At 56.2% G+C, this 16,183-nt stretch overlaps 1 protein-coding gene across 4 annotated transcripts in view; it reads left to right on the top strand.

The window, feature by feature from the left end:
- The first annotated feature begins 728 nt into the window (after positions 1-728).
- The window catches only part of klhdc3 (kelch domain containing 3), a 102,315-nt gene continuing 86,860 nt past the window's right edge, over positions 729-16,183 (top strand). For 2 of the 4 annotated variants that reach the window (XM_060822547.1, XM_060822541.1), the window contains exons 1-2: positions 1,388-1,521; positions 5,767-6,011. In XM_060822547.1, coding sequence (XP_060678530.1) covers positions 5,858-6,011 — 154 coding nt within the window. In that variant the 5' untranslated portion in view covers positions 1,388-1,521; positions 5,767-5,857. Of the gene's footprint in view, positions 804-1,387; positions 1,522-1,711; positions 1,786-5,766; positions 6,012-16,183 lie in introns of those variants that run through there. The other 2 variants (XM_060822542.1, XM_060822546.1) reach the window with 2 other exon arrangements.

Here is a 16,183-nt window from a genome sequence, read left to right as displayed (position 1 = left end):
CCCTACATTTACCCCTACACCTAACACTACGGGCAATTTAGCATGGCCAACTCACCTGACCTGCACATCTTTGGACTGTGGGAGGAAACCGGAGCACCCGGAGGAAACCCACGCAGACACGGGGAGAACGTGCAAACTCCACACAGTCAGGCGGGAATCAAACCCGGGTCCCTGGCGCTGCAAGGCAACAGTGCTAACCACTGAGCCACCGTGCCGCCCACAAAATAGAACCGAGAGGAGGAGGGGGAGGAATTTCCTCAGCCCGAGGGTGGGGATTCTGCTGCAGAAGCCTATGGAGACCAGGTCACTTGAGTGCCCTGAAGCCTGGGACTGAATGTGAGTCCTGTTGTACCTCAGTAAATGGCACCGAGCTGACAGTAGCTGTCTCTGAGGGAGCAGAGACGCTCAGCAAACGAGGAAGGAAAGTGGGTGAAGGAACCTGGAAAACAGTGAATGTGCCAGGTCGTGGGGAAATGAGACAGCCTGGATTCATGTATCGTGTGTTAGCGTGCAGGGAATGGCCTGAATTAATCCTGGTTCTGATGTTGCAGTCTGTGACGGTAGTCAGGAGGTTTTGTCTCTCCTGTATGTGGGTGTGCTGCCTGTGTTCCATCCTAAATGGCGCTGTAATGATAGGCCCAGGCACTGGCACGTTGAAAGCAGGGTGGTTTTGTTTGAATGTGTACGTGGAAAGGTCAAACTGGTTTTTAAAACGTTTCTGCTTGTTTTGCAGCCCACATCTGGGAGTGGCCTGCCTGGGTGCTCTGTGACTAATCATTACACCAGGCCATTTGGCCCGACAGGTTAGTGCTGGCCTTTCTTCTCTGTGCTAGCCCCCTTCTTTATCCACTTGTCCTTGTATTTCTCTCACCCTAGACTGTTTCCTGTTGGAGAGCTCCCCATTCTCTCCCCTTTTCTTGGGTGAAGTTGTTTTTTTTTCCCTGAGTTCCCAAATAGATTTACTAGTGACTGTCTGATCTTTACGATCCACTCGTGAGGAACCGTATTCTCTGTGTCTCCCCTTCCCCTGCCAAATCTGCCAGGGTTTTATCGCCCTAGAGAGAGAGAGAGGAGCCCCCAGCATGGTCAGTATTTGACATCATTTCCCTTCTCTCCTGCTAACCCTTTTTCTGGCGTGGAGGTTGGAATGGTAATGTTATCCAAGAGCACTCTGACCAATGCAGATTCCGTAACACAGGAAGGATTTTCCTGTTGATTTCAAAACAGGAGCCTGATTCTGAGGGAGGGTGAAAGTTTGGCCAATAGCTCATGGATGAAAGGATATCTATAGGAGCCACTAATTTTAGTAAATATTCAACAGATTACAGGCCACCCTGTTTGGAAGAGAATGAGGAGCAATGAATCCGTCTCTGTGAACGACCTGTTACAACCTCTGATTAAACCCAGCATTACTAACGGAGTGCTGTGTGCTCTGCTATAGTTTTCCTGTGGAAGTCTCTTCTCTCTGACATTTGGAGTGAGGATTTGAAGGAAATCTCAGGGTGGTCTCTCTCGATGTTTGTGAGTTGTGTGTTTGGCTCTGGCTACATCAGTGGTATGGTGAGAAAGGAAGGGGCTTTCAATAGAGGTAGTATTTACCTTGTCCTGCTCGGCTGCTGTTCCCTTTAACTCCGTCCTGAGAGAGGTTTATTTTAATCACACACGAGGCCGTTTCAGAAACTGGTGTCAATTTATTTCCCTTTTCTGGACTGTGTGCCAGTGGAAAGCCAGTGGAGTGAAGGTGCAGTGTTTTTAAAGAGTTATCGGGCTTCCTGAGCTGCTCAGGTATTTTAATTGTTAGCCTTTGATGATTTGTTGTTGATGCTAGCTTTGTACTGACGTTGAAAGGCAGCAATTGAGAGTGCAGCAGATTGATTCTGGTTTTGTTTGTACATCGTCTCTGTGAAGCTGAGATAACCTTCATTTAAAACCCTACTTTATTCCCTGGAAACCTGGGTGAAGGGGTAGGGACTGTTGATGCTGTGCATTTGGGTCATTTTGATTCCTACTGTGGGAGGGTCCGGGGGGGGTAACAAGGGCACCCTGTGAGAGGGGGACACCCTGTTGAGGGTGTGGGGGGGCCACCCTGTGGAAAGGGTGGGGGGAGAGGAGACGTACAGGTATGATGTGCAAGGAGGTTGCCAGGGTTGGAGGATCTGAGCTACAGGGAGAGGCTGGACAGGCTGGGGCTGTTTTCCCTGGAGTGTCGGAGGCTGAGGGGTGACCTTATAGAGGTTTATAAAATCAGGAGGGACATGGATAGGGTAAATAGACAAAGTGTTTTCCCTGGGGTAGGGGAGTCCAGAACTAGAGGGCATAGGTTTAGGGTGAGAGGGGAAAGATATAAAAGAGACCTAAGGGGCAACTTTTTCACTCAGAGGGTGGTACGTGTATGGAATGAGCTGCCAGAGGATGTGGTGGAGGCTGGTACAATTACAACATTTAAGAGGCATTTGGATGGGTATATGAATAGGAAGGGTTTGGGGGGATATGGGCCGGGTGCTGGCAGGTGGGACTAGATTGGGTTGGGATATCTGGTCAGCATGGACGGGTTGGACCGAAGGGTCTGTTTCCGTGCTGTACATCTCTATGGTTGCCTTCTCGGGATTTCTGTGGAAGATGACATTGTGCTATTTGTGAAGAAAAGTAGCCTGGAGGACTGTGCACTATTTATCCCTCACCCAGTCTCTGTGGGATTGCTCTCTGTGTATCTCCCACAGCCCGGGGGTGGGGGTGGTGTAGCTGGGGCTTTGCAATAAACTGGCTTTTCAGTGCCTTAGAAATGGCAGGCTTCTCCCTGAGCTGCTGACCAGGTTGGTTGTGTCCGTGCCCAGTTTGACCTGTCAGCTGTGGTGTCATTCAAAGCTGCTGTGACATAAGGAGGAGAGTCTGGGGTGGTGGGGGGGGGGGGGGGGGGGGGGGGGGGGTGGTGTGTGTGGGGGAGAGAAGCTGGAACTCTGGCACTCCCTGCTTCCTCCTGACAATCTGCCCTGGGGTTCTCAGGGAGTCAGGGTGAGGGGGGAGGGGGGCTACAAGGTGCTGGGACACTGTGGGGAGGGCTCCTATAACACAGCTCTGGCCCATCACCCTTTCCCAGCTCGGGCAAGCTGCGTTTGTGTTTTCCAGTTCCTTTCGATTTCCCGCGGCTGAGTCCAGGTGCTCCAAGGTTAGTGAAATACCGAGAGGCAACCTTTGACACTGGGTATTCATAGTCAGCTTTCAAGGACAGTGTCAACTAAGTTTAAAGAAGACCGTTGTTGAACAAACGTCAGTCAGTGTTTGATCAGTCAAAGCAAGTTGTTTCTTGCTGGAGGCTCTGGATAGAGTTTAGGAACATAAAAACGGTCAGGAGATTGTAGTGAAATGACTGACCATATCGAGAGGATTGAGCAGCATGGGGAGTAAGGACTGGGGATTCCCAACCCACTTGTAGCTCACAGACACCACGGGGAAGGCTTTCCGAGTTACAGATTCGCAGCTTCGGTTCCGAGCCGAGTAAGTGACTCCAGGTCCCTGTCTACGCAGAGTACTGGGGCTCTCAGCTACGGGCTGATCGGCTGGGTAGAGCATCACCAGGCCCTGTTTATTCCAGATCATGAGTGTGAACTGAAAGTGAATGTGTGGGTGATACTCCATACGAAGCAGCCAATAGCAGGACAGGCCTTGTTATTACATGGGCAAACCTGCAGCCAATGTGTACACAGCAAACTCCCACACCTGGGCATGGAGACATGAGCCAGGCATCACTTGGAGGGGTTGATTGATATTGGGTCAGACCCTGGGAGGGCTGGCCGGCAAGAAATAGGGTCTTGGGATGGCGTGGCACCCGCATGGGCCCCAGCTATGCCTGCCTCTTCGTAGGATATGTGGAACAGTCCATCTTCCGCAACTACACTGGCACCACCCCCCACCTTTTCCTCCGCTACATCGATGACTGTATCGGCGCTGCCTCGTGCTCCCACGAGGAGGTTGAACAGTTCATCAACTTTACTAACACCTTCCATCCCGACCTCAAATTCACTGGACTGTCTCAGACTCCACCCTCCCCTTCCTAGACCTTTCCATTTCTATCTCGGGCGACCGAATCAACACAGACATCTACTATAAACCGACTGACTCCCACAGCTACCTGGACTACACCTCCTCCCACCCTGCCCCCTGTAAAAACGCCATCCCATATTCCCAATTCCTTCGTCTCCGCCGCATCTGCTCCCCGGAGGACCAGTTCCAACACCGCACAGCCCAGATGGCCTCCTTCTTCAAGGACCACAGATTCCCCCCAGACGTGATCGACGATGCCCTCCACCGCATCTCCTCCACTTCCCGCTCCTCCGCCCTTGAGCCCCGCTCCTCCAACCGCCACCAAGACAGAACCCCACTGGTTCTCACCTACCACCCCACCAACCTCCGCATACAACGTATCATCCGCCGTCATTTCCGCCACCTCCAAACAGACCCCACACCAAGGATATATTTCCCTCCCCTCCCCTACCAGTGTTCCGCAAAGACCACTCCCTCCGCGACTCCCTCGTCAGGTCCACACCCCCCACCAACCCAACCTCCACTCCCGGCACCTTCCCCTGCAACCGCAGGAAATGTAAAACTTGTGCCCACACCTCCACACTCACTTCCCTCCAAGGCCCAAGGGATCCTTCCATACCCGGCACAAGTTCACCTGTACCTCCACACACACCATCTATTGCATCCACTGCACCCGATGTGGCCTCCTCTATATTGGGGAGACGGGCTGCTTACTTGCGGAACGCTTCAGGGAACACCTCTGGGACGCGCGGACCAACCAACCCAACCACCCCGTGGCTCAACACTTTAACTCTCCCTCCCACTCCACCGAGGACATGCAGGTCCTTGGACTCCTCCATCGCCAGACCATAGCAACACGACGGCTGGAGGAGGAGCGCCTCACCTTCCGCCTGGGAACCCTCCAACCACAAGGGATGAACTCAGATTTCTCCAGTTTCCTCATTTCCCCTCCCCCCACCTTGTCTCAGTCCCAACCCTCAAACTCAGCACCGCCCTCCTAACTGCAATCTTCTTCCTGACCTCTCCGCCCCCACCCCACTCCGGCCTATCACCCTCACCTTGACCTCCTTCCACCTATCACATCTCCATCGCCCCTCCCCCAAGTCCCTCCTCCCTACCTTTTATCTTAGCCTGCTTGGCACACTCTCCTCATTCCTGATGAAGGGCTCATGCCCGAAACGTCGAATTTCCTGTTCCTTGGATGCTGCCTGACCTGCTGCGCTTTAACCAGCAACGCGTTTTCAGCCATGTCCCTGTCAGCATGAGGGAGGCCGCGTCCCTGTCAGCGTGAGGGAGGCCGCGTCCCTGTCAGCGTGAGGGAGGCCGCGTCCCTGTCAGCGTGAGGGAGGCCGCGTCCCTGTCAGCGTGAGGGAGGCCGCGTCCCTGTCAGCGTGAGGGAGGCTGTCGTGTCCCTGTCAGCGTGTGGGAGGTTGTCGTGTCCCTGTCAGCGTGTGGGAGGTTGTCGTGTCCCTGTCAGCGTGAGGGAGGCCGCGTCCCTGTCAGCGTGAGGGAGGCCGCGTCCCTGTCAGCGTGAGGGAGGCCGCGTCCCTGTCAGCGTGAGGGAGGCCATGTCCCTGGAGTCCATTCTGTTCTGCTCAGCTGGTCATTGCCACGGTGTGTGGAGGGGTTGGGTAATATCCGAGTACCAGATGATTTTATTTTGGATGGAGCTGTGGTGGGTGAAGGCTGAGGTGGAGTGACTGTGTGTTCTTTCTCTCCCGGCAGCCATCTTTGCAATGAGCCGAGCGTGAGTGTGTGGCCCGGACATCCAGGCTGAGATGGTGCTCCAGGAGATGCTGCTGCCCAACTGAGGGCAATGTTGCGGTGGGTGGTTCACCTGGAGGGAGGTCCCCGAAGGGTGAACCACGCCGCTGTGGCTGTTGGCCACAAAGTCTATTCCTTCGGTGGCTATTGTTCTGGAGAGGACTACGAGACCCTTCGTCAGATCGATGTGCACGTCTTTAATGCGGGTGAGCCCTTCCCTTTAACATCGCCTGGCTGTATTGTGGATGGGTGCTCCCTCCTTGGGCCATGGAGTCACTCAGCACCCGAACACACCCTTCGGTCCCACCAGTCCATGCCGAGTATAATCCTAAATGAAACCAGTCCCCACCTGCCTGCTCCTAGCCCACGCCCCTCCAAACCTTTCCTATCCATGTCCTTATTGAGGCTTGATACTGTTCCCCCCATCCACCACTTTGGCAGTTGTTTCGACACACTGACCACTTGCCTTGTAAACTATTGCCCCTCGTGTCCTTTCTGGACCTTCTGTCTCTCTCCTTACTTTGAATTCCCCCACCCTCTTGGTATTCACCTTTCTCTGTGCCCCTCATGATTTTATAAACCTCTACAAGGCCATCCCTCACCCACTTCTGCTGTAGTCTCTCTGCAGAACTGTCAACATCCTCGTAAATCTTGTTTGAGCCCAGCTCCTGGTTTGTAATCTCCTTCCTATAACAGGGAGACCAGAACTGCCCACAGTATTCCAGGCGCGGTCTCACCTATGTCCTGTACAACCTCAACGTGACATCCCCAACTCTGCTCCTCAACGGCACTGCGAACCACTGCCCTCACCACCCTGTCTCCCCCTGGTCCAAACTTCACCCAGTTATGTAGCTGAACTCCTAGCTCTCTCTGTTACCCATTAATTGTATAAGTCCTGCCCTGGTGTGTTTTACCTTCCATTTACCCAATTAAACTCGACCTGTTGCTCCTCAGCCCCTGATCCTGAGGCAGTTCCAGGTCCTGGCCTAGAAAATCCCGCGAGCTACTTGAACAATAACTTGGTGAATGTTTTCCTCTGTCGAAGATGAGCTGGGGATTAGGGGTGGGATTTGTCCTGTTGTTATAGTGATATTATGTTCATGGTTATGTTAATGGGTGTGTTGTCCTTCCCAGGATGTCATTCCTGGTCTTTCCCCTGACCTTCCCAACGTTCCTAATTGTGGAGTTACAAAATTGTTGTCTTTCCTGTAACCCTATTGCTGGTGAGGTGAAGCCTGCCCCATGCTCCAGGCTCCAGGCTCCAGGCCCCAGGGTATGTTGAAGGGGACCTCTTCCAAGCCCGTCCCTATTGAAGGTACCTACAGGAGGCCTGCTCACTCAGAGACATGCCTGCCCCAATGCCCTTCACAATCTTGTCCCTCTCCTCAGTCCTCCCTCACCCCAGGATGGAGCAGGGTGACCCTGGTACAACCTGCCTCTGACTTTAATCCAGAGCAGTGGCAGGCCATTCGACCCATCAAGCGTGTGCTGCCTTCACTGATGTCAGGGCCATGGGCTGCTGTGATTGTACACAGGCTGTGTAGATGGTCAGGGTTTAATGTATGTCAAGGCATGGTGACTGCATCCATCCAGTTACTGTCGCAATGCCCTGGCTCTCTGTCAGTCACAGAGAGAGAGAGAGAGCGAGAGAGAGACTTCCTCCCTGTTACCCCGTCCTGACGCTGGGTCAGCCCGTTCCTACCAGGCACCTCCAACACCAGCAGCTCCATCAGCGTGTCCATGTCTCTGGGACAGGACAGGACATGGCTGTCGCTGCTGCTGGCGGTCAGACTGAGGGTTTCCAGCCTGGTGTGTGTGTGTGTGAGAAAGTGAGTGTGTGAGAGAGAGTGTGTGTGAGTGTGTATGTATGTGTGTGTGTGTGTGTGTGTGTGTGTGTGTGTGTGTGAGAGAGAGAGAGAGAGTGTGTGTATGTGAAAGTGTGTGTGTGTGAGTGTGAAAGTGTGTGTGTGTGTGTGTGTGTGTGTGTGTGTGTATGTGAGAGTGTGAAAGTGTGTTTGAAAGTGTGTGTGTGTGTGTACCTGTCCACTCCCTGCTGCAGTGCAGGGGCTAATCAATCCCAGGCTCCTGGAACTGCTCTGTAGGTCGAACCCCCTTCTGCAGCAAAGGTTGGTGGTGGTGGAACCTAGCCCAGTTTAACCCCGTTGTGGATCATGGGGTTACTGGTGTTGTCCTGTCCTGACACTGCCCTGACCTACTGTGTTGCTATGGGTAACAGGCACCATGTTAACTCAGACAGTCTGAGCTCTCACACTCGAGGGTCTTGGTGAGATCATTCAAGGCCACCATTATGGTACTATCTTCAGGAATCATAGAATCCCTACAGTGTGGACACAGGCCATTCGGCCCATTGTGTTTACAGTGACCCTCCAAAGAGCATCCCCCTTACCATATCCCTGTAACTCTGCATTCCCCATGGCTAGCCCACCCTAGCCTGCACATCCCTAGAAACTACGGCTAATCCATCCCATAGCCTGCACATCTTTGGACAGTGGGAGGAAACCCACGCAGACACAGGGAGAATGTGCAAACTCCACACAGACAGTCGCCCGAGGCTGGAATCGAACTCAGGTCCGTGGCGCTGGGAGGCTGCGGTGCTAACCCCTGAGCCACCGTGCCAGCCATGTTACTGGTGATTGGGCAGGATGTGATCAGCCCCAGTCTGCAGTCTCAGGGCACCATGCTGCTGAGCGAGATCGGTCTCCCTGCAGTCCCTCCTGTCCCGGTGCAGGATCACAGTCTCTGTAGTCCTGGGACTGACCCGTCCCTCTGATCGAGACTGAGAGCTGGAGACTGCTGCAGTACCCGCTCCTCACCGTTAGCCACGATGTGATCAGTGCCTGGAGCTTTCCTGAGCTGCTCTGGGCTGGTTCTGTAGCCAGCCCTTCCTGTGACAGGCTGCCTGTCTGTGCTGTCCTTGGTGATGGTATTCTGCTCAGAGTGCAAGTTCAGATGGTGTGTGATGAATCTCAAACTGCTCACTGTGGTCTCTGTTAGCTTTCCCCAGAGTTGTTTCCTTTGCTGCTGGGTCTGCTGCTCTCTTGATTTCTTTGTACATTCCATGTGCTGAAGGAAATATGGAAGGCCGTACAGATATTCCACTAAAGTTCGAACCAGTGTGTGTGTGTGTGTGTGTGTGTGTGTGTGTGCGCGCGCACCGAGCCTGTGTCCCATGGACTGACTGACTGTTTGCATGTTAAAACCTTGTGTGTGGAGGTCCGTCCTGACTCCAGCCCTCTGGGTCAGGCTGGATTGTCTGGTCAGACACAGTCGGACATTATTGAGTCCCCTCCGAGTCGGAGAATCCAGCACCAACACCAATGTGAGGACAGCTTGGGACGGTGTGCGTGTTCCATAAACTCAGGAAGGTCTCTCTTGCCAATCACACAAGGTGATGGAGTTCCAACTCTGCCCTGGGACACTGACTGCCATCTGCACTCCAGCAGCAAGACTGAGCTGGTGAATGTCAGGTTCTTTATGTTGTCCCTGGCTCTGGTCTGTAGGGTCCCCCATGGAGTCTCTCTCCTCAGAAGGCTGTTGGCTTCCTCTTGGGAAGCACGCCCGTACCACCTCCTGATGCCAGCAAAAAGACAAGTCAAGCAAAGTCCACCTTGTGAAATTCCTGCTGCCTTTAATGTCAAACAAACTGAGTCACAATAAGCTGAAAGTGAGCGACTCCTGCTCTTAAATCAGCAGATAGTATCGATGTACCTCACTGCTGAGGTGTGGCTGTCATTGGTTCAGTCAGCTTTGCCGCCTCAGTCTCGAAAAACCAGCAGTCGATCCGAATGCTGGAGCAAGTAGATCCCACAGGATCACTGAGCTCAGGGCACGTGGGGTAATTATTCTTGGTCTTTTTTGTCATTTGCCCTCTCCTCGAGGCAAGTTAAGCCGTATGTTATTGCTGTTCCCTGAATGTTTTCCAAATGACACTCGATCCGCCTGGACCCGGCTCTTGTCTGAGTTTCAGCTCTCTCAGGTGTGTCCTCTCTCATTGACCCGCTGACATAACTGCGGTCAACCATTCTCCTGAATACCCCCGAGAAATGGTTGCCTCGTTCTGCCTGGAGTGACCACCTCCCTTTGAGCATGGGCTAAAATGGAGGAAAAGGCAGTTTCCCACCTGGTCCCCGTGAGGAGATGTTTGCAGCTTTCAACACAAGCTCCTGAGCTACATTGAGGGCTGTATATACACCGGGGTCTGGTTTTGGGGAGGGGGCCAGTGGGATTGGGGTGTTGTTGCTCGATGAGTAATCCAGAACATTGGAAACGCTCTGGGCCCCCTGTTTGAATCCCGAATGATTAACCAGGAACCCATTACCGCTGGGCAGGAAATCTGCCATCCTCCCAAAGTGCTGCAGACCCGCGGCAATGTGGCTGCCCCCTGAAATGGCCACAGAGTAAGGTGCAGTGGTCTGAGAAGGCCGTCAGTACCAACGCAGGGCGGGCAGGAAATGCTGCACCCAGTCAGCGGCACGTTCCCCTCCCCGCTCCCCCCGGAACAAACCGAAAACTAGCTGCAAGCAGTGAGGCAGTAGGCCAGACTGGGCCACACGGCCTGTGTGTGCGCTCACGGAGGGTTTAATCATCACCAGTTGTCGGCTCAGCATAGTAACAGCCATTTGATTGGTTCCTGGGCAGGCTACCTCCTTTGTAGACAGTACACAGAAACATCCAGGCTGTGGAGAGAAATAACCATCTGTTTCCCTCCCTTCCTTCTTTAGAAAAGTGAAAGAGAATCTCGGTCCTCTCCCTCTCCTGCCTTCTGTAAGCTGCGAGTTCTGTGTTTAACAGAAAAGGGGGAGAGAGCACACCTTCAGGGACACTGTAAAGGCACAACCTCACCCTCAGTGAAAAGGGTCTCTTTAAATCAGACATGCAGGACCTTGTGCCATCAGTCACAGCATCAGAAGGAATCAAAAAGACCCGAAAGAGAACGACGTGTGGACCGGTGCCACAGCTGTGCGCCAGTCTCAGTGACTTCCCTCAGCCCTGCCTCCTTGTGTACGTGTTTGTAGGGGGATGGGGATTTTAACAAGGGTTCTGGATTAGTGTGGTGCTGGAAGAGCACAGCAGGTCAGGCAGCATCCGAGGAGCAGGAAAATCGGCGTTTCGGGGAAAAACCCATCATCAGGTGCTTTCGCCCGAAACGTCGATTTCGCTGTTCCTCGGATGCTGCCTGACCTGCTGTGCTCCTCCAGCACCACTGATCCAGAATCTGGTTTCTAGCATCTGCAGTCCTTGTTTTTACCTCGTTGATTTTAACAAGGGACCCACTTAAATCATAGAAAGGTCGTTTGCAACTGATCTTTGCTTGCCATTGGCCTACACGTAAATTCGGAAACACAGCACCTTTGCTGCCTCTCTGAAATCCCCCGTCCCTCGATGGGAGGAGAGTGGTAACCTCGCAGTATTATCACTGAACTGTTAGTCCACAGACCGCGGTCATGCTGTGGGCACTGGAGTTCACGCTGTACCACAGACCGCGGTCATGTTGTGGGCACTGGGATTCACACTGTACCACAGACCGCGGTCATGTTGTGGGCACTGGGGTTCACACTGTACCACAGACCGTGGTCATGTTGTGGGCACTGGGGTTCACAATGTACCACAGACCGCGGTCATGTTGTGGGCACTGGGGTTCACACTGTGCCACAGACCATGGTCATGTTGTGGGCACTGGGGTTCACACTGTACCACAGACCGCGGTCATGTTGTGGGCACTGGGGTTCACACTGTACCACAGACCGCGGTCATGTTGTGGGCACTGGGGTTCGCGCTGTACCACAGACCGCGGTCATGTTGTGGGCACTGGGGTTCACACTGTACCACAGACCGCGGTCATGTTGTGGGCACTGGGGTTCACACTGTACCACAGACCGCGGTCATGTTGTGGGCACTGGGGTTCGCGCTGTACCACAGACCGCGGTCATGTTGTGGGCACTGGGGTTCACACTGTACCACAGACTGCCCTCATGTTGTGGGTATTGGGGTTCACGCTGTACCACGGACCGCGGTCATGTTGTGGGCACAGGGGTTCACGCTGTACCACGGACCGCGGTCATGTTGTGGGTACTGGGGTTCACGCTGTACCACGGACCGCGGTCATGTTGTGGGCACAGGGGTTCACGCTGTACCACGGACCGCGGTCATGTTGTGGGCACAGGGGTTCACGCTGTACCACGGACCGCGGTCATGTTGTGGGCACAGGGGTTCGCGCTGTACCACGGACCGCGGTCATGTTGTGGGCACTGGGGTTCGCGCTGTACCACGGACCGCGGTCATGTTGTGGGCACAGGGGTTCACGCTGTACCACGGACCGCGGTCATGTTGTGGGCACCGGGGTTCACGCTGTACCACGGACCGCGGTCATGTTGTGGGCACCGGGGTTCACGCTGTACCACGGACCGCGGTCATGTTGTGGGCACTGGGATTCACACTGTACCACAGACCGCGGTCATGTTGTGGGCACTGGGGTTCACACTGTACCACAGACCGTGGTCATGTTGTGGGCACTGGGGTTCACAATGTACCACAGACCGCGGTCATGTTGTGGGCACTGGGGTTCACACTGTGCCACAGACCATGGTCATGTTGTGGGCACTGGGGTTCACACTGTACCACAGACCGCGGTCATGTTGTGGGCACTGGGGTTCACACTGTGCCACAGACCATGGTCATGTTGTGGGCACTGGGGTTCACACTGTACCACAGACCGCGGTCATGTTGTGGGCACTGGGGTTCACACTGTACCACAGACCGCGGTCATGTTGTGGGCACTGGGGTTCGCGCTGTACCACAGACCGCGGTCATGTTGTGGGCACTGGGGTTCACACTGTACCACAGACCGCCCTCATGTTGTGGGTATTGGGGTTCACACTGTACCACAGACCGCGGTCATGTTGTGGGCACAGGGGTTCACGCTGTACCACGGACCGCGATCATGTTGTGGGCACAGGGGTTCACGCTGTACCACGGACCGCGGTCATGTTGTGGGCACAGGGGTTCACGCTGTACCACGGACCGCGGTCATGTTGTGGGCACAGGGGTTCGCGCTGTACCACGGACCGCGGTCATGTTGTGGGCACTGGGGTTCGCGCTGTACCACGGACCGCGGTCATGTTGTGGGCACAGGGGTTCACGCTGTACCACGGACCGCGGTCATGTTGTGGGTACCGGGGTTCACGCTGTACCACGGACCGCGGTCATGTTGTGGGCACCGGGGTTCACGCTGTACCACGGACCGCGGTCATGTTGTGGGCACCGGGGTTCACGCTGTACCACGGACCGCGGTCATGTTGTGGGCACCGGGGTTCACGCTGTACCACGGACCGCGGTCATGTTGTGGGCACCGGGGTTCACGCTGTACCACGGACCGCGGTCATGTTGTGGGCACCGGGGTTCACGCTGTACCACGGACCGCGGTCATGTTGTGGGCACCGGGGTTCACGCTGTACCACGGACCGCGGTCATGTTGTGGGCACCGGGGTTCACGCTGTACCACGGACCGCGGTCATGTTGTGGGCACCGGGGTTCACGCTGTACCACGGACCGCGGTCATGTTGTGGGCACCGGGGTTCACGCTGTACCACGGACCGCGGTCATGTTGAGGGCACCGGGGTTCACGCTGTACCACGGACCGCGGTCATGTTGTGGGCACCGGGGTTCACGCTGTACCACGGACCGCGGTCATGTTGTGGGCACCGGGGTTCACGCTGTACCACGGACCGCGGTCATGTTGTGGGCACCGGGGTTCACGCTGTACCACGGACCGCGGTCATGTTGTGGTCACCGGGGTTCGCGCTGTACCACGGACCGCGGTCATGTTGTGGGCACCGGGGTTCGCGCTGTACCACGGACCGCGGTCATGTTGTGGGCACCGGGGTTCGCGCTGTACCACGGACCGCGGTCATGTTGTGGGCACCGGGGTTCGCGCTGTACCACGGACCGCGGTCATGTTGTGGGCACCGGGGTTCACGCTGTACCACGGACCGCGGTCATGTTGTGGGCACCGGGGTTCACGCTGTACCACGGACCGCGGTCATGTTGTGGGCACCGGGGTTCACGCTGTACCACGGACCGCGGTCATGTTGTGGGCACCGGGGTTCACGCTGTACCACGGACCGCGGTCATGTTGTGGGCACCGGGGTTCACGCTGTACCACGGACCGCGGTCATGTTGTGGGCACCGGGGTTCACGCTGTACCACGGACCGCGGTCATGTTGTGGGCACCGGGGTTCACGCTGTACCACGGACCGCGGTCATGTTGTGGGCACCGGGGTTCACGCTGTACCACGGACCGCGGTCATGTTGTGGGCACCGGGGTTCACGCTGTACCACGGACCGCGGTCATGTTGTGGGCACCGGGGTTCACGCTGTACCACGGACCGCGGTCATGTTGTGGGCACCGGGGTTCACGCTGTACCACGGACCGCGGTCATGTTGTGGGCACCGGGGTTCACGCTGTACCACGGACCGCGGTCATGTTGTGGGCACCGGGGTTCACGCTGTACCACGGACCGCGATCATGTTGTGGGCACCGGGGTTCACGCTGTACCACGGACCGCGGTCATGTTGTGGGCACCGGGGTTCACGCTGTACCACGGACCGCGGTCATGTTGTGGGCACCGGGGTTCGCGCTGTACCACGGACCGCGGTCATGTTGTGGGCACCGGGGTTCGCGCTGTACCACGGACCGCGGTCATGTTGTGGGCACCGGGGTTCGCGCTGTACCACGGACCGCGGTCATGTTGTGGGCACCGGGGTTCGCGCTGTACCACGGACCGCGGTCATGTTGTGGGCACCGGGGTTCGCGCTGTACCACGGACCGCGGTCATGTTGTGGGCACCGGGGTTCGCGCTGTACCACGGACCGCGGTCATGTTGTGGGCACCGGGGTTCGCGCTGTACCACGGACCGCGGTCATGTTGTGGGCACCGGGGTTCGCGCTGTACCACGGACCGCGGTCATGTTGTGGGCACCGGGGTTCGCGCTGTACCACGGACCGCGGTCATGTTGTGGGCACCGGGGTTCGCGCTGTACCACGGACCGCGGTCATGTTGTGGGCACCGGGGTTCGCGCTGTACCACGGACCGCGGTCATGTTGTGGGCACACGGGGTTCACGCTGTACCACGGACCGCGGTCATGTTGTGGGCACAGGGGTTCGCGCTGTACCACGGACCGCGGTCATGTTGTGGGCACCGGGGTTCACGCTGTACCACGGACCGCGGTCATGTTGTGGGCACCGGGGTTCACGCTGTACCACGGACCGCGGTCATGTTGTGGGCACAGGGGTTCACGCTGTACCACGGACCGCGGTCATGTTGTGGGCACTGGGGTTCACGCTGTACCACAGACCGCGGTCATGTTGTGGGCACTGGGGTTCACGCTGTACCACGGACCGCGGTCATGTTGTGGGCACCGGGGTTCACGCTGTACCACGGACCGCGGTCATGTTGTGGGCACAGGGGTTCACGCTGTACCACGGACCGCGGTCATGTTGTGGGCACCGGGGTTCACGCTGTACCACGGACCGCGGTCATGTTGTGGGCACCGGGGTTCACGCTGTACCACGGACCGCGGTCATGTTGTGGGCACCGGGGTTCACGCTGTACCACGGACCGCGGTCATGTTGTGGGCACCGGGGTTTGGATTGGGCCTTGGCAGGTGGTGGCAGCTGAATTCAGTGTGATTGTCATAAAACCCCCCCTGTGGTTCCCGGGTGTCCTCCAGGGAAGGAGCCTGGGGTTCCTACACGTGACTCCAGGCCCGCAACGATGTGGTTGACTCTTAACAAAGATGGAGGCCAAGCCAGTGCCGCCACCCTCCTGGGTATGAATGAAGACCAATGGCCAGTCAAGTCACTCAGTTCAAATGACAATTAGTGACGGACATCAAACACTGCAGGAAACAACGGTCATTTCCTTCCAATCTGCTCCTCCCCACCTTCCTCCCCAGTTGCTTTTCTGGGGAGCTGCCTGAGCACTATGGGGGCAATGTATCCTTCTCTCTCGTGTGGTCCCCTCTGTAACATCCACGTTCTCCAGCACTGCACCCTCCCTCACTCTGTACTGCTGCCCTCTCCTTTCCTACCATTGTTAACCATCTTACCGTCACCCAGCCATGGTCTCGGTTATAGCCACAGCCTGCCATGTTTGACTTGGCTGTTTGAGTCTGCAGTCCGGCAGGTCACCTGTACCGCACTCCTCACTGTCTCAGACATGCACAGTCAGCTCGGTTTAAACTTCCTGTTTCCTGACTGGCTGGGAAACTGCTCTCCTTCTGCTGCCAGGACCATGCCCATATTCCTCCTCGATATCACCACCTGATTCTCACCTTCCTCCGCTCACAAGGATCCACA

This window comes from Hemiscyllium ocellatum, unplaced genomic scaffold, assembly GCF_020745735.1.
Source record: "Hemiscyllium ocellatum isolate sHemOce1 unplaced genomic scaffold, sHemOce1.pat.X.cur. scaffold_1084_pat_ctg1, whole genome shotgun sequence".
Classification (NCBI taxonomy): Eukaryota; Metazoa; Chordata; class Chondrichthyes; order Orectolobiformes; family Hemiscylliidae; genus Hemiscyllium; species Hemiscyllium ocellatum.
Note: the sequence above shows the minus strand (reverse complement) of the source record. Positions and strands in the feature narration are given on the sequence as shown.